Source organism: Carassius carassius, chromosome 14, assembly GCF_963082965.1.
Source record: "Carassius carassius chromosome 14, fCarCar2.1, whole genome shotgun sequence".
In the NCBI taxonomy this organism is placed as follows: domain Eukaryota; kingdom Metazoa; phylum Chordata; class Actinopteri; order Cypriniformes; family Cyprinidae; genus Carassius; species Carassius carassius.
Genome location: NC_081768.1, coordinates 7,249,132 through 7,277,008, shown reverse-complemented (window position 1 = coordinate 7,277,008; position 27,877 = coordinate 7,249,132). Strand labels below are relative to the sequence as shown.

Sequence of the window (27,877 nt, the reverse complement as noted above, 5' to 3'; positions counted from 1 at the left end):
AGACGCCCACGCTCTGCGCGGCACCCGAGCCTTCAGCCAGAACTGCAGGGGGCGCATGCGGAGCAGGCCCAGCCGCAGAACCGGAGATGCTGAGGCCATGAGACCCAGCATCCTTTGACAGTGTTTGAGCGACACAGTCGCGCCGCAGCGGAAAGAACTCGCTGCGCGCTGAATGCCCATCGTGCGCTGTGGTGACAGTCGCGCCGTCATGGAACACAAGTCCAGAACTATACCCAGAAACAGGATCGTCTGACTGGGGTTCAGCGAACTCTTCGCCCAATTGACACTGAGGCCGAGCTTCTCGAGGTGATCGAGTAAAACAGCCCTGTGGTCCACGAGCTCCGCTCGTGATTGGGCCAGAACCAGCCAGTCGTCCAAATAATTCAGCACTCGTATGCCTCTGAGTCTGAGAGGAGCGAGCGCTGCATCCATGCACCTCGTAAACGTACGAGGAGCTACGGACAAGCCGAATGGCAGGACTGCAAACTGGTATGCCTGGCCCTCGAAGGCGAATCTCAAAAACCGCCTGTGGTTTGACGCTATCTGTATTTGAAAATACGCGTCCTTCAGATCTATTGACATAAACCAGTCCCCTCCGCGAATCTGCGCGAGGAGCTTCCTGGTCGTGAGCATTTTGAAACTGCGTTTCATCAATGCCTTGTTCAGCTGCCTTAGATCCAGTATGGGCCTGAGACCCCCGTCTCTCTTGGGCACCAGAAAGTATCTGCTGTACAGCCCCCCCTCGCTTTGAGCTTGAGACACAGGCTCTACAGCCCCTTTGCTCAACAGTTTCGATATTTCGGCCCGAAGTATGTGTGCTACTTCTGTTTTGACCGTAGTTTCGACGCGCGCTGAGAAGCGCGGTGGGCGTCGAGAAAACTGTAGCGAGTAGCCTCTCTTTATAATGCCTAGCACCCAATCCGAAACCCCTGGAAGCGCTGACCATGCATCTGCATGAATGGCTAAGGGCTGGATGTGACACGCACTCTGTTGACTGGGCAACGGCGGCGCTCGAGTGTGCTGTGCATCTGAGGCGGGGAGCGCGCTGATCACAGCGGGCAGATCGCTCATCCTCGACCCCGTTCCGGCGCTTAACCGACTGGAGGGAGGCTGAGCGGGTCCCGTGGGACTCAATATATCTGCGAGTAACCGTGGGCTGCATGTGTGCACTTTTACCACTTCCAACTCGCCGTCTGCCTGTGCAGAATGTACGTGCACGGGCCTCGTTTTTACAGAAGCCCCGCGCCGTAAGTGACATAGTGTATGTGGGCACTGGGAAGTGGGCACGTTTACTATGCGGCGCGCTCGACCGATCTGTGTCGATCTTATGTGCGCCCGCCCTGTGTGCAGGGCTGTGCTTACATGCGGGGATGGGCACTGGGTAGTGGGCATCGTCACTGCATTTAAAGCACCATCGGCCGTGGCCGGACGAGCGTGCACGGGTTTCGTTTTTACAGAAACTGCATGACGCGTGTGACATAGTAATTGTGGGCACTGAGGGGTGGGCACGTTTACTATGTAGTGTGCGCGACCGACTTGAGTCGACATTATGAGCGCAGGCCCTGTGTGTAGGGCTGTGCTTACATGTGGAGATGGGCACTGAGGAGTGGGCATCGTCACAACATTTATAGCACCATCGGCCGTGGCCAGGACACCAGAAAAAACGCTGTTTTTGTGAAACATCTGGGTAGCCGTGATAACGGCTTTTGTGTGCAGGCAAGCGGGCACTCGTGCAGGCTTGCGCATTGCAGAAGACACTGAGGCAGTCGCAACTCTTGGAACTGCAACAGCGGCGCGCTTGGGTGAGAGCTCGGCCGCAGCGGAACTCGAACACCGGCGCTTTCCCAGCAGTGCTAGGATGCTTTCGGGCTTCTGGCTTCACCGCAATCCTCTGCCGCGGCTCCCGCGGCGCGGGGCGACGGCTCGAAGAGCGAGAACGGGGTCCCGAGCTGCGTTGCTGACGCTGTCGTGATGGCGCAGCAGGAGGCGGTGGGCGTGACTGAGAGCTCTGTGGGGCCGGTCTAGAGCGGCTAGCTGCAGAACTGGAGCGCTTCGGCAAGAAGTGCTTGAACGCCTGTGAAGCTTTCTGGTCCTCGGCGAATCTCTCCACAAACTCGTTGACGGAAGATCCAAAGAGGCCGGCAGGAGTTAGCGGAGCGTCAAGAAACGCAGCGCGCTCAGACTCCTTGATGTCAGAAAGCGTCAGCCACAAATGCCTCTCAGCCACCGTAGCGGAAGCCATAACCCGTCCCATGGCCTGTGCAGCGGACTTAGTAGCGCGGAGGGAGAGATCCGAAGCACTCCTCAGATCCGCGAGACAGATCGCTTCAGGTCCCATCTCATCCAGCTTGCGGAGAAGATCGCCCTGGAAAATCTGTAGCGTCGCCATGGTGTGTAACGCAGACGCAGCCTGCCCAGCAGCAGAGAATATCCGTGTGAGCAGCGATGACGTCATGCGGCAGGCTTTGGATGGCAACGCCGCCTTAGTCCGCCGTCCAGCAGAGGGCGGGCAAAGGTGCGCTGCTATAGCCTGTTCCACCGGCGGAAGTGACAGGTAGCCTCTGTTCTTAGCACCGTCCAGTGTGGAGAATGCTGGCGAAACAGATGAGCGGATTCTCGCCGAGAATGGAGCGTCCCAAGCCTTCGCCACTTCTTCGTGAAGCTCAGGAAGAAAAGGGGCGTGTTTTGAGCTTGAGGAAGAGCGCTCATCCGGAAGATAGCTACCATCCAGCCGGGAACGCGAAGGGGGCGCTGGTGCAGACCACTCGAGGCCGAGGCTCGCCGCGGCCAACGAGAGTACACGCATCAGCTCCTTATCGATATCCCCCCGTCTGCTGGGCCTCTGAGCAGCTGGCGCGAGATCCACGGAGCTCGTCCAACCCTCACTGCCCGAAGCAAGCAGAGAGCACGTGTCAATTGGATATTGGTCTGATGTTGCATCAGCCTGCGCTCGATAGGCTGTGCAGTTGCCGCAGAACAAGCCAGTGAGCGAGCGAGCCGTCTCGCCTATGGCTGTGTACTGCTGCAAATGCGCTTTACAAAAATACAAAATTAAGGATAATTTTTTGCTTCAGTATTTCGTGAAAAGAGACTTTTCCCGTAGCGTCTTAGCTAAGACGCAGTACGAGAGAGCTCTCGTAAGAGAACTAATTACCTTAGCAGGCACGTAGAACACCCTTGCAACAGAATAATCATGCCAAAAACCATATACCTTAACCACCTAGAACACCCTAGCAACAGTGAAGAAACATTTCAAAAACAATTTAGCTTAGCAACTACCTAGAACACCCTAGCAACATCAACATGCTTAAAATAAATGATCTAAGCAGCCACCTAGAAAACCCTAGCAACAGAATAATCATGCCAAAATCCATTTACCTTAGTAACCACCGAGAACACCCGAAAAATTTTTTTCACTTAACAACAGTCTAGAACACCCTAGCAACAGCATTAAAAATTCCAAAAACAATTCACCTAAGCAACCACCCAGAACACCCTAGCAACAGCACAGAAACATGCTAAAAAACTGACCTTAGCAACTGCCTAGGACACTCTAGCAACAGAATAAACATGCTGAAATCCATTGACCCTAGTAAATGCTTAGAACACCCTAACAACAGTGTAGAAGCATGCCAAAAACATTTCACCTTAGAAACCACCTAGAACACCCTAGCAACAGCACAGAAAAATCCCCAAAACAATTCACGGCTGCATTCGACAGCCTATGCAGTTGACTTGCTGCCTCGCTGCCTTATGAGACAATGACTTTGCAGGCAGCGTTTTTGCACGAAGGAACCTCAATGAAACTGATTCCGGACAGACATCTGAGGCAGCATAATGTGATCTACAACAAAATAGAATGAGTTTTGATGATAACTAAACAAATATTAAATTACTATAATACCAATTTCTCACTAGAAATAACATCAAAAGGGCAAAATGGTATATATATTTACACACAAACTGACCACCAAACGCAACTTTCAGATGCCATCTTTATTTTTTAGCTCAACCATCACAGAATGGAACGCACAGGATTGTGGGATATCAAAGGCAGTGAAGAATACATCTATGCTGCCTTCAAAATTAGATCAGGAGAAGGTACCTCCGGAGACAGGACGTTAAGCAGAATTTGAATTTCGACATGCCTTGCTGCCTTCCCACCTGGGAACTTCCGGATACAGCCCACCTTAGCAAGTAGCAAGGACAACCTAGCAACAGCACAAACACATTCTAAAAACGGTTCACCTTAGCAACTACATAGAATACCCTAGTAACAACAGAAACATCCCAAAAGGAATTTACCTTAGCAACCACCTGGAACACCCTAGCAACATATATCATGCTTATTAAGAACAAAAACCCCTTAGCAACTATCTAGAAAACCCTAGCAATAGCATAGAAACATGCCAAAAAAAAACAATTCACCTTAGCAACCACTTAGAACACTCTAACAACAGCATAGTAACATGCCCAAAACAATTCACCTTAGCAACCACTTAGAACACCCTAGCAACAGCATAGTAACATGCTCAAAACAATTCACCTTAGCAACCACTTAGAACACTCTAACAACAGCATAGAAACATAAATAACATACAGAACACCTCAACAACTGTGTAGCAACAACCCCTACCAGTCACCTATAACACCCTAGCAGCAACAACATATTAAGTATGACAAAAAAAAATATCCAGAACACCTTAGCAACCAACTAGAACACCCTAGCAACATCATAGAAATACAGTACACTGCTGACACTGTGAGAGTGAGTTTTGAACATTTTCTTCAGAAATCTAGCTAATACGATCACTTTGCGGCTGAAGTCATCTTTAACATGACCTGAATTTTTAATAGAAACCGATGAAATTGGAGAGCAGAAGAATTTCTTAGCCTGTCAGTCTGATATTCTGGCACAATCCAGGGACCTGAAGTGAGTGAGAAGCAATTAGCAGGTGGAATTTAGCCCAGCATAGAGAGGTGTATTTTAGGAAAGGTTACAGCTGATGGGGGACACGTCTTAAGGACATTAAGGAAGATTGGCCACTTCTTCTTGGTTCACTGATCCAATTGCATATTAATATCTTTGATTTCATTATTATTCCGATATCCTCCAATGGGACTGCAATGTAATATCGGAGTGCCCTCCTCTGGATGGAAAATGGTATCATGGCTGCACTCTCAGGCTGGATGGCAGTATATCAAACTATAACCAATCCGATCTGAATCCACCGTGACATTGCGGAATAACTTATAGCTCAATTTCCCAGGTTTTGAAGTTGATCTCGTAAAAAATGTGTCAAAAACATACTAAGAGACAGACCTGGTATTAAATTAACTAGATGTTAAAGAGCTTAAAATCACTCATTACAAACTCAGAGAACGATATCATGCTGTTAAAACACTAAATCAAAGCTTTTTACAGCAAATCTCAACATTGATCCATATTTTAAGCCGCCTTTTTTCTTTTCTGCCATCGTGAGAATAAAATCTCTGAGTGCAGTGTCTATAATATGTTGAACTAGATTCCTCCTTGTGTCCTGCACAACACAGGGATCTATCAGCAATTAACTGCAAATGTATGGTGGCAATTAACCTTATAGATCCTAATTAACACAGCTGGTGGTATAAGCCACTAATTGTACAGCATTTTAATTAATGTAGATCTCCCTCTGATAGACTGTTATTTGCCATCTCACCCTTCCGTAATGAACACAGAGAAAGGCTGCAAGGGGTCATGTTCTGCAGGCATGACATCTAACTTCACGTCTTTGTATTATCAAGACTATTTGCAGTCTGTCCTCAGAGGCTGAGCATACAAAACCAAACACTTGGATACATCCAGATAAAGCTATGGTCCGTCACACCTGAAACAGTTTTGATCTCCTATTCAGATTCTGAGTCTGTCTCCTGCTGGTTTATGATTTCATCTCACATCTAGCTCATTAATACTACTGCAAAATCTATTTTGTTCTATTTACTGTGTACTTTGCTCATCTCGTCATAACTGACGTACAAATAAATATTTGGGGGAGCGACTGATATATAGTCAAACTTGTATCTGCATGGGCAGCACTGTAATCGAGAAAACAAGCAAATATAAGCACAACAGTAGGGATCCAGAAGTAAAAACCCTGTTTATTTTTCCACATAGAGAAACTGATGTTGAACAATAACAAATAAACCTTTCAAAACAGACCTGCTATGAGCTCTGAGGTTGTTAATGGGTGATGTACGTGCATGTAAGTGTAATTTCAGTCGAGTTTAATTGCAAAATTCCCAGTGAAGAAGTAAACTACCCATTATTCTGAGAGATTCACTCCCATGAAGCAGTGAAAATTATATAACGGAGTCTCTCAAACCACTTGCATACAAATGACTATTTTGCAATAAACTAATAAAATATTTAATTTATATTTATAAATGTATAGCTAATCAAATCTGCATTTATTAGATCAAAAATAAACTAAAACAGTAATATTGTAAAATGTCTATATAATGTTGTATATTTATTTTAATATATTTTAAAGTTTATTTTGAACTTATATTTAGAATTTTTTTATTCATTTATTTTTGTGATGGCAGTCCACTTCAGTCTTTAATGTTACATGATCCTTCAGAAATCATTATAATGTGTTGATTTTGTGCACTATAAACAGTTCTTATTACCATCGATCTTGAAAACAGTTGTGCTGCTTAATATTTTTTGTGAAAACCGTGAATTTTTTTTTATGATTCTTTGAACAACATTTATCTAAAATAGAAATGATCAAATATATAAGTGTTTACTGTCACTGTTGACCAGTTTAATCTGTTCTTGTGAATAAATTGATTAATTTCTTAAAAAAAAAAAACAAAGACCAAAAACTTTTGAACCTCACTGACCCCAAACTTTTGAACAGTAGTATATCTTTCATCATTTTCAAGTTTGTACTGTGGTCATTCAGCGGCCTCTTTAAATGGCCAATACACTACCCTTTTTCCCCTGCAGTCCACAGGACAAAAAAAATAAAATCTTCAAATAGCCAAAAAAAAAGAGAAAAGAAATTCCATGATACAACCTCTTTTCAACTCACCAACCATTCCCTATGGTATGGTGAAGCATTATCCACTGAAGTCGGTCACTCTGTGGGTGAAAAAGAATGACGGTCTTACCTTCAGGAGCGTCTGCGTCACATATCTTAGTGATGGTAGCGGTGTGATTGCCCTGTGATGGGTCTGCTGTGGGCAGCGGGGTCTGGGAACGAAAATAAACTCAATAAGCCCAATCTGAACTATGGAACAGGGCTCTAAATGCATGCAAGTTAAACAAAATGAATATGTTTTAGCTTTTTACGTAAGCAGATATGACAGTACCATTGTGATATGGTATTTGTAATAACTAATAACTAACTTAACATCTTACAAAGCAGTTTTGTGCACATTAATTCAGTATAAAAATCTTATTTACTTACCATCCACAATCCAGTTTAACCAGCTACTAAAAATTAGAATAGCCATGCTGTATTTAAATTAAGTCATTGTCATTAGTCATTTAATTAGACTCATTATACTACATATTTACAAAACTCTGCTATGTGCATAATGCGGCACTGTTAACACTAAAGTCACAGTAAATGTCTTTTATTAAAAAAAAAAAAAAAAAAACATGTTTAGATTTATAATGGTAGTAGTGCTTCATCAAATGATGGAGAAGAGCATTGTAATATGCCTTGTATGCAAACATGTGATGTAGCTGAGCACAGTTTATTCATTTTAAAGACTTGCTTCATAATTGAACCCAATTCACATAATTCCTTCAGTTAACTAGTGCTAAAACAACACAGACTAGAGTGAGTACAAACAACACTTATATTTCTAGAACCCTCTCTTACAAGAATACTGATAAAAAAGTTATGACTGACTCATTCTGCATAATTTCATTTGACACAAACTAATTATAAGAGGCAGACTGACTCATAAGCTTTTTGAGTTATTACATTATGGGAATGTGCTCAGAAATACAATTACAGTTTCAATTACACATCCCATGTGCTTAGAGATAATGCATTTGTTAAAAGTAAATATATGAACTATCTGGTGTAATGATGAGTCAAAAAAATATATAAATATAAATATATAATCTAAATAATAAAATAATTATTTCTAAAGCATATATTTATTTAATACATAAATATTCGTTATCAAATTAAATAACACATTTAACATTAACTAAAATAACATTTTATATTTTATCCTTAATAATAAATTATATTTTTTAATTACAAACCCAAATCCAATGCAAACTACTTTCAGCTACTGAAAATGACATTTACATACATTTCTTGGAATTGTGTTTCAATAAATTATTCTTCTTACCATTCCAATTTAAATTCCAATTCAGTATCCTGTTTGCTACATTAATTCCAATTCAATAATTTAATTGGAATTTAAAAAGCGTCCCAAATTCAATTCTGCACGGCACACAACCCTGCAAGACATGTATTTCGTTTATGCTTATTTCAATATTTACATCTGACGCTGCAGAGGGACAAAGGACAGATGTAACTGGTCAGATTTCAACACATGTTGTGATGTTTACTGAGTAGAACAGGTTCGATCTTGCCGTGAGCAGTTCTTCCTTCTCTGTCCTCGGCAGACGATTTGCCTCACAGCAAATTACTCTTCATTTGAGCTTGTTTTTACGCAAAGGCAGCATAACTTTTGGAAGTAATCAAACGGGATAACATGCACCACTGGACAGATGCAGAATGACTGCTAGCCTGGCAGGACGTGAAGAGACATCAGATTTGATTGATGAAGAGTTTGTCAGTTTCAGCCACTGTCTCCCTTGGATCGTTCACAGTCTGTACAGCGACCACCTGATGCATTGTCCGCATAAAAATGGCAAGCGCTGACTGAAATTGCCATGACAGCTGGGTTTATCTAACTTCCTTTTTTTTTTTTCTATGATAATCTATTACCGTGGTATAATTTAGCAAATAAAAAAAAGAAAGTGTATTCAAAGGCGTCACATCTAGGTCTGAAGGGTCTCTTCAAGTCTAAGTGGGTGGTTTTTGGATGGCAAGAATAACCTGAGCAGATTCTGTGCCAAAAGTTGCTAGTCTACATATAACACGAGTCACAGTAAAGAACACACGGGCAAGTTTCCACACTTAACATGATCAGGTCAAAGACTTTGGGTAGTTTTTAACCTCATATGAATGTACAGACCATTGAAGAAGCAAAAAGAAATAAACAAGAGATGCAGGAATGGATTTTGAAGAGAGAAGGGAGAGAAGGTTTTGAAAGGCTTTCAAACACTTGCTTTGTAAAGGGTTGATCATTACATACTTATGTCACAGGCGTGGGCCCTTTTTGCTCAGTTTACGACAGCTGTAATCCTATAATCCTGATGCTGTGCAACACAGGGGATTGACTGTTACACAAAACAACCCACAACTCACCTGCAGCAGGTATTTCTGGCTGCCGTACATGACGTATTGCGGGGCCAGACTGTAGATCATGTAGCTGGTGTGAAGGACGATGAGGAGGAGGATCATGCAGAGGAAGAGGAGGGCCTGCGGTCGGGTTCTCTGAGGCCTGATTTTATACAGCTGCACAAATAGAAACAAAAAACATCCTAACATTATTCATATGCACAAGTATTGAGAGAAATGCACTTTACAAATAATGCTGCATTCAGAGCAACAAAAACAAGGATTGATCAAGCAGAGTTGCAATAATGGATACTTTAAAAGGGTCCAAACTGAAATGAAAAATTTTTCCTAGTAAAAGGTGTAGTTATGGATTATGAGTTATGGCACAAAGGAAAATTGTTCAAATTAATAATCAGAATTTCTAAGACAGGAATTTTGGTGCATTACTAAGGACTGCTACACAATTCTTGCCCAGTAGTTCATGATGGATTTGTATTGAAAAACCAAACATTATATGTTTTATGTTATATATAAAATATGAAAAAAAATTACTTTTTTTGCTGTTATTAATAAATTAAATATTTATTGTTTTGCACAGCATATCATTTTTTTTCTTTTTCAGTTTTTATATACAATGCAACAATTGCAATATTTGAATGATTTCTGAAGTATCATGTATTTAAGGAAAATGTAATTTAATCACAGGGAAAAATTTAATTTTTAAATATATTAAAATAAAAAAAAGAGTTGTTTTGAACTGTAAAACGTACTCGGTTACTAAACGTAACCTCGGTTCTCTCTAGAAGAGCGAACGAGTACTGCGTCTTAGCTTAAGACGCTACGGGAAAAGTCTCTTTTCACGAAATACTGAAGCAAAAAATTATCCTTAATTTTGTATTTTTGTAAAGCGCATTTGCAGCAGTACACAGCCATAGGCGAGACGGCTCGTTCGCACATTGGCTTGTTCTGCGGCAACTGCACAGCCTATCGAGCGCAGGTTGATGCAACATCAGACCAATAAGGGCGCTTCGCGCCTTTCTTTCCACTTCCCGCCGAAACGGGTGTGGCCCAACCTATAAAAGGAGCTCGAAAAGGCTGACTCACCTGATTTATTTCATCACCGAAGCGAACCAGAGTGAATCGTACGCACGGCAGAGAACGCAGTACTCGTTCGCTCTTCTAGAGAGAACCGAGGTTATGTTTAGTAACCGAGTATGTTCTCTTACGAGAGCTCTCTCATACTGCGTCTTAGCTTAAGACGCTACGGGAACCCAATGTAAAACGCCGTGAGCGCAGAGTCACACCAATAAACCTGAAGCAACGCCCAGGATTTACAGTGCACAGTCACCTGAGGGACTCACAGAGAGTCCAGGACAGAAAGGGGGAAAGCCCTCCGTCCCATATCTAGCAGCATCCATAGATGCGGCAATATGACATCACACAGCCGAGGCAAGGCCTGACCAATGTGGCAATGCGGGTCTTACGCAATACTGCCCATATAACAGTCGGCAGCGCATAGTGCTCGTGAACTCAGAATTCCCCTCAGGGCCCTGATTCGACTATACCGACAGCAGCCTTGCTTGCAAGGCGGGAACCTCCAGGTTATAGAACCTGATAAATGTAGACGGCGAGGCCCAACCTGCCGCCATACATATATCCTGCAAGGAGATCCCAGTGGACCACGCCACGACGAGGCGAGGCCTCTTGTGGAGTGTGCTCTGACTCCCAACGGGAACTGAAGGCCCCTGGAAGCGTAAGCTAACGCTATGGCGTCAACTATCCATCTGGATAGAGTCTGTCTCGAAAGCCATTCCCTTGGAACGTCCACCGAACGAGACAAACAGCTGCTCCGTCTGCCGAAAGGCAGCAGATCGAGACACATAAGCTCTTAAAACCCTGACAGGGCAAAGAAGACTCGAGTCTCTATCCTCTCCTGACACCGGCAGGGCAGACAGGGCAATAACCTGAGCCCGAAACGGTGTGTTGAGGGATTTCGGCACATAACCGTGCCTAGGTTTGAGTATGACCCTTGAGTCATTGGGCCCAAACTCCAAGCACGACTGGCTCACCGAGAGTGCGTGCAAATCACCCACACGCTTCACCGAAGCGAGAGCCAACAAGAATACTGTCTTGAACAAAAGATGCTGAAGGCTAACCGATTGGATAGGCTCAAAAGGGGGACCCTTCAAGGCCTCCAAAACCGCCGCGAGGTCCCACATAGGGACTGACGGAGGTCTGGGAGGATTCAGCCTCCTAGCTCCTCTGAGGAACCGGATGACTAAATCATTCCTTCCTATTAACTGACCGAGCGCCGTTTCAGAAAATGTCGCGATGGCCGCCACATAAACTTTGAGCGTGGATGGGGCTCTGCCCTTATCCAACAGCTCCTGTAGGAAGGAGAGGACCTCCGTCACCTCACAACTAAGGGGTGAATAACCTCGAGCTGTGCACCAGCTGGAGAACACCGACCACTTCGAGGCATACAGACGTCGTGTCGACGGAGCTCTAGCCTGAGTGATGGTATTTAGCACTCCCACTGAGAGATCAGCGGGTAACCGTTGAGTGCCCACACATGGAGGGACCACAACTCCGGTTGAGGGTGCCAAATCGAGCCCCTGGCCTGCGAGAGGAGGTCCCTCCTCAACGGTACCGGCCACGGGGCGATATCTGCTAACTGCATCAAATCTGGGAACCATGGTTGGTTCATCCAAAGAGGTGCTACAAGCAGTATTGAACATCTCGTTTCTCTCACCCGTTCCATCACCTGCGGAAGGAGGGAGACGGGAGGGAAAGCATAAAGCGGGCAGCACGGCCATTCCCGTGACAGTGCGCTTTCGTTCTTGGAAAATAGGCAAAGGTCCACCTCTGCCCTGCCAAATCTCTCCCACAACAGCCGGACTGTTTGCGGGTGTAGAGACCATTCGCCCGTAGGAACATTGCCTCTGGACAGCCTGTCTGGACCCAGATTCTGTAGCCCAGGCACATGCACTGCCCTCAGCGAACGCACGTTGCGCTGAGCCCAAACCAGGAGGCGTTCCGCTAGCCTGTACAGGTTTCAGGACCCGAGACCGCCCTGGCGATTTATGTAGGACACCACAGACATGTTGTCCGAACGGACTAGGACGTGGTGATCCTTGATTTGGGGACAAAAGCGCATCAGCGCGTTCTCCACTGCCAGCATTTCTAGACAGTTGATATGATGGAGCTTTTCCCGTTCTGACCATAGGCCAAAGGACGGTCTGCCCTCGAGCAGCGCTCCCCATCCCGAAGTGGAGGCGTCCGTCGACACCATCTTCACATTCGGGGAAGTCCCCAGGCTTACACCTGATCGGTACCAGCCGTTCGCTGTCCAAGGTGCCAGAGCTGTGACACAGCTCTGATTGACCTTGAGATGCCGCCGGCCAGACGCCCACGCTCTGCGCGGCACCCGCATCTTCAGCCAGAACTGCAGGGGGCGCATGCAGAGCAGGCCCAGCTGCAGAGCCAGAGATGCTGAGGCCATGAGGCCCGGCAACTTCTGACAGTGTTTGAGCGACACGGTCGCGCCGCAGCGGAAAGAACTCGCTGCGCGCTGAATGCCCATCACGCGCTGTGGTGACAGCCGCGCCGTCATGGAACACGAGTTCAGAACTATACCCAGAAACAGAATCGTCTGACTGGGGTTCAGCGAACTCTTCGCCCAATTGACACTGAGGCCGAGCTTCTCGATGTGATCGAGTAAAACGGCCCTGTGGTCCACGAGCTCCGCTCGTGATCGGGCCAGAACCAGCCAGTCGTCCAAATAATCCAGCACTCGCATGCCTCTGAGTCTGAGAGGAGCGAGCGCTGCATCCATGCACCTCGTAAACGTACGAGGAGCAACGGAGGACTGTAAACTGGTATGCCTGGCCCTCGAAGGCGAATCTCAAATATCGCCTGTGGTTTGACGCTATCTGTATTTGAAAATACGCGTCCTTCAGATCTATTGACATGAACCAGTCCCCTCTGCAAATCTGCGCGAGGAGTTTCCTGGTCTTAAGCATTTTGAAAACTGCGTTTCATCAATGCCTTGTTCAGCTGTCTTAGATCCAGTATGGGCCTGAGACCCCCTCTCTTGGGCACCAGAAAGTATCTGCTGTACAGCCCCCCCTCGCTTTGAGCTTGAGACACAGGCTCTACAGCCCCTTTGCTCAACAGTTTTGATATTTCGGCCCGAAGTATGTGTGCTACTTCTGTTTTGACCGTAGTTTCGACTAAAAAAAAAACTGTAGCGAGTAGCCTCTCTTTATAATGCCTAGCACCCAATCCAAAACCCCTGGAAGCGCTGACCATGCATCTGCATGAATGGCTAAAGGCTGGATGCGAAGCGCGCTCTGTTGACTGGGCAACGGCGGCGCTCGGGTGTGCTGCGCATTTGAGGCGGGGAGCGCGCTGATCACAGCGGGCAGATCGCTCCTCCTCGACCCCGTCCCGGCGCTTAACCGACTGGGGGAAGGCTGAGCAGGCCCCGTGGGACTCGATTTGTCTGCGAGTAACTGTGGGCTGCATATGTGCACATTTACCACTTTCAACTCGCTGTCTGCCTGTGCAGAGCATACGTGCACGGGCCTCGTTTTTACAGAAGCCACGCGCCGTATGTGACATAGTGTATGTGGGCACTGGGGAGTGGGTACGTTTACTATGCGGCGTGCTCGACCGATCTGTGTCGATCTTATGTGCGCGAGCCCTGTGTGCAGGGCTGTTCTTACATGTGGAGATGGGCACTGAGGAGTGGGCATCGTCACTGCATTTATAGCACCATCGGACGTGGCCGGACGAGCGTGCATGGGTTTTGTTTTTACAGAAACCACATGACGCATGTGACATAGTAATTGTGGGCACTGAGGGGTGGGCACGCTTACTATGCAGTGTGCGCGATCGACTTGAGTCGCTTTTATGGGCGCAGGCCCTGTGTGCAGGGCTGTGCTTACATGTGGAGATGGGCACTGAGGAGTGGGCATCGTCACTACATTTATAGCACCATCGGCCGTGGCCGGACTAACGTGCATGGGTTTCGTTTTTACAGAAACCACATGACGCGTGTGACATAGTGATTGTGGGCACTGAGGAGTGGGCACGTCTACTATGCTTTTATGGGCGCGAGCCCTGTGTGAAGGGCTGTGCTTATATGTGGAGATGGGCACTGAGCAGTGGGCATCGTCACTACATTTATAGCACCATCGGCCGTGGCCAGGACACCAGAAATTACACCTTTTTCGGGAAATATCTGGGTAGCCGGGATAACGGTCTTTGTGTGCAGGCAAGCGGGCGACCGTACAGGCTTGCGCATTGCAAAAGACGCTGAAACAGTCACAATCTCTGGAACTGAAACAGCGGCGCGCTTAGGTAAGAGCCCGGCCACAGCGGAACTCGTACACCGGCGCTTCGATGAAGCAGCCATCGTGTGTAGTGCAGACGCAGCGTCATGCAGCATGCATAGATGGCTTTCCTAGGATGGCTTCGGGGCTCCCGGCCTCACTGTAATCCTCTGCCGTGGTCCCCGCGGTGCGGGGCGACGGCCGGTAGAGCGAGAACGGGGGTCTCGAGCTGCGTTGCTGAAGCTGTTGTGATAACGGCTTTTGTGTGCAGGCAAGCGGGCAACTGTGCAGGCTTGCGCGTTGCAGAAAACGCTGAGACAGTCACAATTCCTGGAACTGCAACAGCGGTGCGCTTGGGTGAGAGCTCGGCCACAGCGGAACTCGTACACCTGCGCTTCGATGAAGCGCCAACGCGAGTAGTGCAGCCGCAGCATCATACAGCAGGCTTTAGGTGGCAACACCGCTTTTGCCGCCGTCCAGCAGAGGGCAGACAAAGGTGCGTCGTTATCACCTGTTCCACCGGCGGAAGTGACTGGTAGTTCCTGTTTTTTAGCATCATCAGTGTGGAGAATGCTAGTGAGACAGACGAATGAGTTCGCGCTGAATATGGAGCGTTCCAAGCCTTCGCCACCTCTTCGTGAAGCTCAGGAAGAAATGAGGCGGGCTTTGAGAAGTACGCTCATCCGAAAGGGAAATACCATCCAGCCGGGAACGAGAGGGGGGGGCGCTGGTGCAAACCACTCGCGGCCGAGACTCGTCGCGGCAACGCGAGCATTCGCCCCAGCTCCTTCTCGATGTCAGCTCGTCTGCTGGGCTTCTGAGCAGAAGGCGCGAGATCCTCGGAGCTCGCCCAGCCCTCACTGCCCGAAGCTAGCAGAGAGCGCGTGTCCTCTTCCCCCGACGCGGCCCTGAGATCGACTTCCTCGGACGACGCGCCGGCAAACAACGGGCGCTGCCCACTGGGAAGCGATGCAGGGGGGGCCGGTGAAGCAGGACGAACCGGCGAGCTCGGTTGAGCTGAAGACGGTTCCGGAATCCGCTGGAAGCGATGCTTTTACGGCGCCTCAGCGCAGCGGAGAATGCAGGCTCAGAGAAAAAGGCCAGGCGAGTCCTCAGAGTCACCATGGCAACAGCTCGCAGTGGGGGCATCCGCCGTCAGCGAGCGCGAGCGCTGCATGATCTTCACCCAGGCAGGAGACACAGATGACGTACCGGTCTCCCTCGCTGAGTGGGGCTCTGACGAGCCACAGGAAGGCATCTTAAGAAAGAAGCGAGCTCTTTTACGAGTGTGTCGCAGGGCGAACACACACACACATAAAGATAAGGATGGCTGAAGCGAAACAGTCGTTCCGAAGATTTGCGAGATCCCGAAGCGCAGATGTGTCGAAACACTGATCCGAAGCGTGATTCCAAACACCCATGTCACGTGACTATGACCAAACGAAGCCTCGAAGTGTTTCACTAATTGTTTCATCAGGTGTGGTCCGCCGAATCAGCGTTTGATTGGAACGGTCGGGAACAGACCACACAATCGCACATCTGTATAAAAGTGAAATAAACGCATTTTGACCTCGTGGGTTTTTGTGAGAGGAGTTTGACTTTGAGATAGCGGATTTTTGGTGATATAGTGACATTTGTGCGATTTGATTAGTTATAGGCAATTTAGGCTTACATTTAAATTTTCACAACACATTGACTGAGAGGCTAGAGACAGACAGAGTATACATATAGTGACACATTAATAGATACATAGATATAAATATATATAGACAGCTAGTTTAATAGATAGATACATATATAGATAGATTACAGATACATATATAAATACATATATTATAGATAGATACATATATAGATAGATTATAAATACATATATAAATACATATATTATAGATAGATACATATATAGATACATAGATTATAGATACATATCTAGATACATAGATCGATTCATATATAGATAGATAGATTTGGATAGATAGATAAAATGGAAGCTCCCCAGAAGAGATGCCGTACATCTGTGGTGTGGGAGCATTTCCATTTAGAAACCCCAAATAAAGTGAGATGTGTGTATTGTGATCGGCAGCTAGCCTACTGCAACAATACATCATCCATGATGCGCCATTTGAGGAGCACTCATCCTGCCATTTTGCAGGGTGCAGAGGATGGCATTCCCCCTGTACCTAGGCCTGCTACTGACACTGCTGGGCCATCTAAGCAAGGTATGCATTGTTTGGGATATAATTATAATTGAAATATAATTACAACCTTTTGGGACACTGTTTATAAAGTTTATAAGTTATATAAAGCACTGATTATAAACACTGGAAGGTTTCCAAATAATGAACCAGTAGGCTATACTTTTAATAGATGTGCACTAATTGAAGCTGTATTTTTCCAATGTATTTGTCTGAAAGTATGTTTTGTCTTCTCTTTTAAAAGTCAGACAGAGGGAATTGGATGAGGCTCTTATAAACATGGTGGTGAAGGATCTGCAGCCCTTCACCATCGTGGACGATGAGGGATTCAGGGCATTTGTGAACAAGCTTGATCCAAGCTATGTCCTCCCATCCCGGAAGGTGCTTAAAATAATGGTCAGCGAAAAGTACAACAAAGCCAAGGAGAAGACAATGGAGGACCTACAAAAGGCCGAATTTGTTAGCCTTACAGCTGACCTTTGGTCCTCCATTAATATGGATGGATATCTTGGTGTGACTTGCCATTACATAACACCAGAGGCAAAAATGGCAACTGTTGTACTGGGTGTAAGGAGGTTTTACCAAACCCACACAGCCCAGCATCTCATGGAGGCTAAAGCCTTGCTAATGGCTGAGTGGGGAATAACCTCCAAAGTTCAGTGCATGGTGACTGACAATGCATCTAACATGATCCTAAGTGCCCAGCTACTCCACCTTCGCCATGTCCCATGTTTTGCTCATACTTTAAATTTGATTGTGAAAAAGGCACTAGATCAAACCCCAGTCATCAATGAAATACGCCAGAAGGCCAGAAAGATAGTGGGGTTGTTCAGATCCAGCTGCAAAGCAAAGGACAAGCTTGTGGAGATGCAGAGCTTGATGGGAAGACCAACTCTGAAACTGATACAGGAGGTTGACACGAGATGGAACAGCACATTTGACATGCTACAGCGCTTGTATGACCAACGTGAACCAGTGGCTGCTGCACTTTCCAACTTAAACAATGATACTGCTCCCCTGACAAGTATTGATTATGACATTATTGAACAATCATTGTCAATAATGCAACCATTCAAACTCGCAACAACAGAGATGTCAGAGGAAAAGAGAGTGTCTGCTTCAAAGCTTATACCACTGTACAGGATGTTGCAGCACAAGCTTGCACAGAAAAAAGGAAATGCAACGCAGGAATCAACTGTTCAATTAGGTAGGCCACAATGACCATACTACCCATGTGATTGGCCATAACTGTCATATTATTGTCATTATTATAAATATGTGTTTCTCCTGTTTTGGCTCATAGGCTCACATCTGCAAGAAGGTCTGCACTCCAGATGTGGAGGTTATGAGAGTTTTAGAGCCTTGGCACTGGCTACACTGCTGGACCCAAGGTTCAAAAATGTGGCATTTGGAAATGCTGCCAAAGCCCAGGAAGCTGAAAAGCATATCACACTGGAGTGTGCTTCACTGATGCGTTCAAACACAAATCCTGGTGAGCAGTTTCAATCTGTGTTATGTTATGTAATCTGAATCATGTAATATAATATATCCTTCATATATGCCGTCAGTTTAGGATTTGTTACTAATTGCTGTTTTCATTTTTATTCAGACCCAGAAATGTCAACATCACACCCATCATCATCATCATCATCACCATCAACATCAACACCAGTAGAAACACAGGACAGTTTATGGAAACTTTTTGATACTCGCATCCATCAAACCAAGATGATACACAATGCTACAGCTGATGCCACAGTGGAAGTGAAAAAATACATCAACGATGCGTATTTGCCCAGAACTCATGATCCACTAACTTACTGGAAAGAGAGAGCAGTAATCTTTCCTCATTTGTATGTCCTTGCAAAAAAATATCTTTGTATGCCAGCAACAAGTGTCCCTTGTGAGAGGATTTTTTCAAAGGCTGGAGAAATTATCTGTAAAAAAAGAAGTAGGCTAAGTCCTTCCACAGCAGATAAATTAATATTTTTGAATAAAAATCTCTAAAAAAGTGAGACATTGTGGCTTGATTTCTTTTATTAATATTCATTTTTCATGACCAAAATAACATTATGCACAGTGAGGAGCCTATAGGTTACAAGCTTCACATATTAGAACATTATAATAATAAAAAAACAACACATTTTTTTAATGGCTCGTCAAGGTTGTTTCAGATCAACACCTGCAAGTGACCACTAGGTGTCACCGTTGAGACGGGTGTCGGATTGATTCGAAGCCTCGAAACAATATGGCACATTTGATTCAACTGTTTCATTGTTTCACGAGGCCTCAATTTTGCCATCACTACATAAAGAACAGCTGGATATAACAGAATTGAAAGGATATAGGCGCCGGATAGCGCAGCAGGAACGGTAGTGGAAGGCGGCGATGCCAGCAGCTTCAGAATGGCTCATCCTGCTGATATGCTTTCTCAGACGGCGCTTGCTTCCTCCGTGATCCAGCGATGCGTGAGCTTCGCTGAAGATATTAAAAATCAGGTGAGTCAGCCTTTTCGAGCTCCTTTTATAGGTTGGGCCACACCCGTTTCGGCGGGAAATGGCAAGAAGGGCGCGAAGCATCAACCTGCGCTCGATAGGCTGTGCAGTTGCCGCAGAACAAGCCAATGAGCGAACGAGCCGTCTCGCCTATGGCTGTGTACTGCTGCAAATGCGCTTTACAAAAATACAAAATTAAGGATAATTTTTTGCTTCAGTATTTCGTGAAAAGAGACTTTTCCCGTAGCGTCTTAAGCTAAGACGCAGTACGAGAGAGCTCTCGTAAGAGAACTATTCCACACTATTACAGTTTTCACTGTATTTTGAGCACTTAAATACAGCTTTGGTGAGCTTTCCACATTTCTGACAAGTACTGTATAGGGTTTAACATACAGTACAGCATTTTAATTGTTGGTATGTTGTATGAAAATTACAGAAAAAAGGAGATTACTATTTTTTTTTTTGTAATGAAAAACAGTTTATTTAAAAAAAAAAAGTTATTATGTTGAATATGTATTATATAAAACAGTATTAATTGTATTTACACATAAACCAGCATATAACTTCTAAAATAGTATTTAAAAAAGAAAAAGGTTTTTTTTTAGTTTTTGCAGCCCCAATGTACATACGTTTTGCCTATACAAACTAAATGTCCAAATGTAATCATTAAAATTCATTACAACAACACTCTCGCCAAAATAAAAATGTTTAATGAAACAGGTGAATAAAAACAGAAAAAAAAGAAAAGAAAAGAAAAAAAAAACGCCGTAGTGTCTCACCCTTATCCAGAAGAACCAAATCCCCATGTTACGAATCCCAGCCATCGAAGTGAAGACAAAGTACATGGTGATGATTGTGATGAGAACATAGTCCAGCGGGAAAACCTGAGGAAACACGAGAAATCCAAGCAGTTTTGAACAACAACTCCAAAAAACTCAGAAGGCCTTGATCTCCAGTATTTCAACCATTCACTAGTTCTACAATGCAGTCTCTATTCATCCACACACAACACACTTTTCAGGCCTGAGTGTCAACTAAGAACCATTACCCTGACAATGAAGATGGCTGGAAGGCCATGACTGTGTTGTCCACACTTACTGCTTTTTTCTTTGTGTACCAGAGTGGTTTTCAGAGTAAGTGATGAATGTTTCACAAAGCACACGATGCTGGAGGCACAAAGGATATATATACACTCACACACTCAGCGGTGGCCTAAAATACTGTCACTCCTGTGCTAGAGATGTATCGCTCCACAACTCTGAGGTAATCTTTCAGTGATCCTGACTATTTTCAATGCATTTCATCTCAAAAGAGCCACAGGAAGTACATGGCAGAACTGTTTGAATGTCAAGCTAAAAATGATCCTCCTGTTTTCTGGAAGAGCTGTTGGCTCGTGGAAACGGCGATGCCTCTTCCGTTGGCAGCTTGTCCTCCATAACTCCACTGGAGCAGAAATGCTGTTTTTGCAATGAGCTAAACACACACTGACCTTACCTGTTGTCCTCATATCACAGACGGAATATAGTCAGTGACATCGTGAAGTACAAATTAGAAATGTTTCTGGAAGCATGAGCAATAACTCTCCAGCCTGCATGCCTTATGCTTTTGCAAATTACTTTTACTTTTCTCTTTTCACATGGCCTAATTGCAGAAATCAATGGTCTGCATTTCTAAACAATTTGGTTTAAATCAAGCCATCTCTCCAAGTAGCGAGTGAAGTGATCATATTTTATTCAAGCACATGGAAACTGATCACTGTGCTACTTGAAGAAGATTGAGGGATTTGAAATCTCTTCCAAAAGCACTACATGATAAATTGTGCTGACATGCACTACCATTCAAAAGTGTTCTTTCTTTTGAAAGAAACTAATACTTTCCTTCAGCAAGGACGTGTTAAATTAATCCATTTTTGACAGTAAAGCCATTTGTAACAAATTACAAAAGATTTATATTTCAAATAAAAGCTGTTCTTTGAACTTTGCATTCGTCAAAGAATGCATCACAGTTTCCACAAAATTATTGATTTTAAACATTAATAAAAATAAACGTTTCTTGAGCATCGAATTAGAACATTAAAATTATTTCTGAAGAATCGTGTGACTCTGAAACCATGGAGTAATGGCTGCTGAAAATTTAGCTATGCATCATAAGAATAAATTACATGGAAAAAAAATATTAAAATAGAAAACATTCATTTTAAATTGTAATAATATTTCAATTATTATAATGATAACAGCCGATCAAAAACATCCAAAATATTACTAACTCCAAACTTTTGAAAGATTTTTTTGAGTGCATGAATTTCTTAAGAAAACAAAATTTAAAATCCTTTTTTTTTTTTTTTTTTTGGAAAACTTATTATTATTATTATTACATATGACAAAGTTAAAGAACAGCAGCCAACAAGTGCACATGAAACTCTTCAATCAGTTCAATACCTTCATGGCCATTACATAATTATCATACTTTCATTTTTTCTATTTTACAGGTTTTCATTCAAATATCAAGAAACATTCAAAAAGGAATGAGTAGGTGTGTCCAAACTTTTGATTGACAGTGTGCACTTGCCAATTACAGAATAATGTTGCTTGTCTTGGCAGAAATTGCCTACAGTGAGCAGATCACATTCTTCACATCTCTTGCAACAGGCTCAAGCAAGTGCTGTTCTGCTGATAAGTTTCGTAGTAAAACCAAAATGAACCACACTTTCCATTTCTGGTACTTTCTCCTCCGGAGTCAACACACAGCTCTGGTTTTCACTAGCCCTCAAGTTGAGGACAAAAACATAACGTGATTATGAGACAAAAGAAAATGAGAAGGTTACTCACCGGTTGCAGTGCCAGCAGTAGCTCATTAAGAGGGTTGGTTAGGTTGGTCCCAAAGATGATAAATCCAGTGCTGATACCAGCTGAATGTAAAGCTTTATCCAGACTGCAACAAGATAAACACATTTAACAGCATCATCACATAAGAGACTGAATTTAAAAACATAATTAACTACAGTTCTCCATGGTCTGCTATAGAATGATATTACATTATTGTAAGTATGAAATAATTGAGAGTGCTGCAGGTGTTGATGAATGTGTGTGTGTACAATAACAACATGGCATTTATGGCAACTCCAGCACTGAATCAAAGTGTCCCTCAAATGCACTGTGCTCTGAGGGGACGTCATTCTTCCTGTGCCTTTTCAGTGGAGTAAGTCATTTGTTGGTAACGTGTGAATGTAAGAAAAACAGTGGTAGAGTCTACCATCAGAGTGACATTTCATACAGCTTGATGGAACTTACTTAGAAATAAACAAGGTCATGAAGAACAAAAGGGCCACCAGGATGAAGAAGACCCCGAGCAAGATCTGACAAGACCAAAAAGAGATAAAGTTACAAAAGTCTGGACAAACTACTTTAAAAGTTTAGTAACTTTATTTGAGAAACTATCCTTATAGAAATATCACAAAATCACAAGACCGCAGAAAATACATGACAGATTAAAAAACAAAATGTGCTGCTTAGTTTTTCAGGATTTATTTTAATGCATAGCAACAACAAAAGAAAAACATTTATTTGAGATGGAAATATTTTGTAACAATGTTAAAGTTTTTAACATTACTTCTGATTAATTTGATGTGTCCTTGCTGAATAAAAATATACATTTCTTTCAATAAAGAAAATACCACAGGCATAGAGATAGGCAAAGATAAAAAATAATAATTATGTTTTATTATAAAACTAACATTTTTCCTATTATATATTTCAAATAGCAGATCAGTTTCTATCAACTGTCATTAATAAAATAAATTAATTGAAAATAACAATGACACACAGACATTCATAACTACACATTCTAAACATTCATTATGCTGTAAAACACATTTAATAAAAAAAAATAATAATACTGATCCATTCTAAAACCATATGACTTTTTTTCTTCCACTATGAATGATAAATAATTCACTGGTTGCTCGTTTCTATGCAATTTTTCTGAAGCAGATATGAGCAGAAAAATGGCAAAGCTTCACAAATGGCATAAAAGTAGCATAAAAACTAGTCTAGATGACTTATGCACTATATTCCAAGTCTTCTGAAGTCATATGAAGATTTGGGATAGTTCTTCACACAATGTATCGTATAGCTTTAGAAGACTTGGAATATAGTGTGTGAGTCATATGGATGACTTTTATGATACTTTTATTGTTTGTTTGTTTTTTATCATTGTGGAGCTTGACAACCCCAGTCCTTATTTACTCTCATAATACTGAAGAGTTGACTAGATGTTCTTCAAAATCATGTGGGTTCGGTGTGAAATTAGGTAAATGATGACAAAATGTTCACTTTAGAGGGAACTATCCATTTAAAGGAATAAGTGAACAGATTATTTTGAAACAAACTGATTCATTCAATTTCTACTTCTTAGTTACTCCTCAACAATTATTTACAAACACACATATATTAGGATGAATAAATACACACTTCAGCACCAAATATTTGTGCAAAGGATTGAAACTGGTCCATCATGTCTAACCAGATGATTTTTTACACATGGCCATATGGTGCGACCCACCTCAGAATGACACAGTCACAAAGAGTAATATGGATGACATGGTCACAAGCTCTCTAAATAAGGAACAGACTGAACTGCAGAGGAATGAGTAAATGAACAAAGACGGAGACACAAACACTCACAACCCACAAAGCAAAACAAAACCAAAATGCCAGACTGAACGGCTGCTTTTGACTGGCCTCCCGGAGCTCACGTCTGCTTGACTTGACTTGAGGGAGTAAACAAAACCCTGACGTGTGCAGTAATCACTCCAGATTATCACAAAACAAATGAAAAGAGGAGGCAAAAAGAAGAAAAACCAAATTTAGAACAAGCAGAAAATATACAGAGAGAGACATAAAAGATGTACACATCTATCTACCCATCCGCCTGCCTGTCTCTAATTTTGAGAGCAACTCCTCTATAATAATAAATAATACATATATCACATGTATGCTAACATTGTTTTATGTACTAATTACATTAGACCAAACAATGCTAATAAAAACACAAAAGCAAGTGCCATTTGCATTGAACACACATTTCCCTCAAGAACAATATGACAGATTGTGAACTGTAGCGAGAACATAGATTTGTAAATGAGTGTGAATCCGCCTTCGAGACATAATCTATAACTAATTCAAATGAATGACTGCGAGTTATTAGTGATGCTAGAATTACGCTTTGTGGTTAAAAACACAGCTGAAGCTATTCTAAGCGTATATTAGGAATTTATGTCTCAAGCTGTTGCTGTAATACCAATAATAAACGCTTGCAGTTATAGCTGCAATAACAGTGACAGCGAGAGCTTTAACATTACAGAAAGGAGTACATTAATAATAACAAAAGTTACAGCATCAGGCAATTCATTATTCATGCATTCAGCTACACAACATATGTGTTCCTGTGGCTCAGCGGCAGAGCATTGCGTTAACAGTGCAAAAGGTCGTGAGTTCAATTCCCAGGGAACACACACACACAGATGTATAGACTGAATGCACTGTAAGTCGCTTTGGATAAAAGCATCTAAAAATGCATAAATGTAAATGTAAACAAAACAGCAGCCTTCAATATAGAGCATAAACACTGCTACCTAAACACCCTTTAGGAAGGTACCTACACGAGGTTACATGTCAACATGTTGAAATGTTATGGTTCCCCTTAGAGAAGACATTTCCACAAGCATCTACTCAAATATCATGCCCATAAAAAGAAATAAAGAGGCCATTTTTAGAGGCCCAATTTGTTGGCGTCGATAACCTCGTAGGCAGCGTGACCGAATGTAGCGCCATTGTGCTTCGGGCGTCCCAAGTTCGAGTCCCAGCTCGCGGACTTTTCCCAATCACATCCCCCACTCACTCTCCCACTTCACTTCCTGTCCACTTACTAAAGGCATAAAAATGCCAAAAATAAATCTTTAAAAAAGATTTTTATCTTTACATTTTATTACATTTAAATGTAAAGGTTGGAGAAAAGCCCTTTTGAGGTGAAATTCAGGTGTTTTCACGTGTTCATATTCAATGATGTTCAGAACAGCTCACCCAAAAAGTGTTGTCCTGGATCTTACAAGCAACTGTTTCATGTGCAAGCCATTCCAGGCACATAATGTAGGATGTATGTGTAGCACATGCAAAGGTTAGAATATGTTAGTCTCGCGACATCCAACCTTTGTTTACAGAAGCAAAAAAAAGCAAAGTTTCCATACTTTAGCAAAGGAAAACCAGTCTCCTCTTGGCTTAAATCCTCTGATATTTTTCTTAACAAATCCTCGTTTTGTCTATCCTACATCATCTGCCAGAAAGGCACTTTTTTATGAGTGTGCACGTCAGTTAGCGGAAGGACATTTTTTTAAAGTCCTTTTGAATTTGTCTGAAAGAAGAAAATCATATACACCTAGGATGTCTTGACGGTTATTAAATCATGTGTTCATTTAGATTTTTGGGTGAACTAACCCCTTAAATTAATTTACACATCAATTACAAATGTATATGTTGATACTAGGGGCTGAGGTCTTTGATTTAGCATTGCATCTTAACACTGACATTTGAGCAGGCACAGAGCAGCCTTAAATTGGCTGTGTAAAAGGACCTTTAAGTGCAAAAAAAAAGAAAGAAAGTAACAATGTACGACAAAATTGAACACAATCTCCAAAATACCAATGAACTTTACAACATTGCATTAAGGATGCTTATTTGCCTTGAGGAAGGCACATAAAAAGTTAACTTCTCTCATTGCCTTGTTTATTTCACATTGTGCACACATTCAAACTCTTTTTGTTATCTATATCAATTTTACATCTGCAGCAGCTTGTTTCCCCAGGTTTTGCCATAATGGACTGCTTGAGGCCCCTGGCAGTCAGACGCCCCGGTCACATTGGCCCAGTCCATAATCGTCCTTGCTCTGAGCTCTGCCAAGGGCTGCATTATCAGTGCACTGTCTGAAAGTGTATTACAGGAGAGATTTTTGTAATATCCTTTGAATGATAATGAAAGCCTCTATAGGCATCACACTCGCACAGGCTTCATAAACAGGTTTATTCATTTTATAATTGGACTCGCGACCACCTGCCACTGCTGTCATTCCCGGGGCCTGCTGGGTTCTAATGTGCAAACCTATTGACACACGTTCACATCTACTACAGCTCTACAGTTACAAGCGAACCACCGTGACGACTATATGTATAGATCCAGTGTGCTCGTTATTTGTAGCAAAGGGAGGAAATATGTGCAATTTGCATGGTAAGTGTTGCATTTCATCTTTCGAGGGCTCATCAAAATTCCTTTAGCACCTCCAATACACCACTTTCAAATTTCCGAACCAATTTCCGCCACAGATGAAACGGTAAACACAATAATTAAAATCAATCAAACTTAATCAATCAATCTGATACAGAATTTAGGTCAATTAACCTGCTCCCTTAATGGAATCAATCACATCTGCCGGGTCCACATTAAAGGGTAATAGAGGTGTGCGCTCATGTATTTGTGTACCTCGCAATCTATTAGTCTTTGCTGACAGCTGAATTTATCTAAACTCACCAGCAGGAACTCACACGTATCAAATCGCCCCGTTGGACCACCCATGCAACAGTTAACAAACCACCCACTTGGCCTCACTTTCCACAGCCATGCAACTCTGTTACGTAATGCCAATGGCTCTCACAACACGCATGGAAATGTGTTGAATCAGTACACATGTTGTGTTAGCGACAACAAAGTACACGTGAGACTTCGCAGCAGGGAGCGGCGGATTGAGCCTGAAATTGGCCCTTGGAGAATCTGAAGAGGAGAAGCTGACTTTTGCACTAAATCGTTAAATTTACACTGTAAATCAGACATATGCTAAGCTTAAACAAGCGCAGCGCATCATGGCGACGTAAACAAGGTGCATTGACTTATGGAGAGATCTGTTTGGCAGACAGATTCCTCTCAGTATGCATTTCCCCTGAAGCTCTTATGGGAAAATTTGTAAATCTCAAGCCTAGTTTAGGTATAAATAGAGTCTGGAGTCTATCATTAGAGTGCCATGCTCATGTCTGCTGCTAGTGGGCCGCTAAAGACAGAAATGAGGAACCCCTATGGTGCAAGAAGAAACGATGCAAAGAATAACAGCAAGTGAATGAAAGGCAGAAAACATTTTAAAGATAGGCTAGAGGAGTGCAGAAGGTTTGTGACAATCACAGCAATTATTTGCATCACCAGATGTATATTTAATGAGAATTTTTCTGAACATTGAAATTCTGTCATCATTTACACGGCCACATTTTGCTATTTTCATGGTTAACAGCCCTTAGTTCACTTGAATAGCCAGGATATTCTTTAAACATCATTTTTTGTGTCCCACAGGAGAAAGAAAGTCATACTAGAGCATATTAGAATTTGCCTTTAACA

At 43.2% G+C, this 27,877-nt stretch overlaps 1 protein-coding gene across 1 annotated transcript in view; it reads right to left on the bottom strand.

Annotated features, from left to right (window-relative positions):
- The window catches only part of LOC132156819 (lysosomal cobalamin transport escort protein LMBD1-like), a 95,373-nt gene that overhangs the window by 21,350 nt on the left and 46,146 nt on the right, over positions 1–27,877 (bottom strand). Inside the window, exons 10-14 of the mRNA XM_059565854.1 lie at positions 22,739–22,803; positions 22,277–22,379; positions 20,228–20,332; positions 9,447–9,596; positions 7,156–7,237 (exon numbers count right to left, since the gene is read on the bottom strand). Of these exons, the coding sequence (XP_059421837.1) occupies positions 7,156–7,237; positions 9,447–9,596; positions 20,228–20,332; positions 22,277–22,379; positions 22,739–22,803 (505 nt within the window). The remainder of the gene's footprint in view (positions 1–7,155; positions 7,238–9,446; positions 9,597–20,227; positions 20,333–22,276; positions 22,380–22,738; positions 22,804–27,877) is intronic.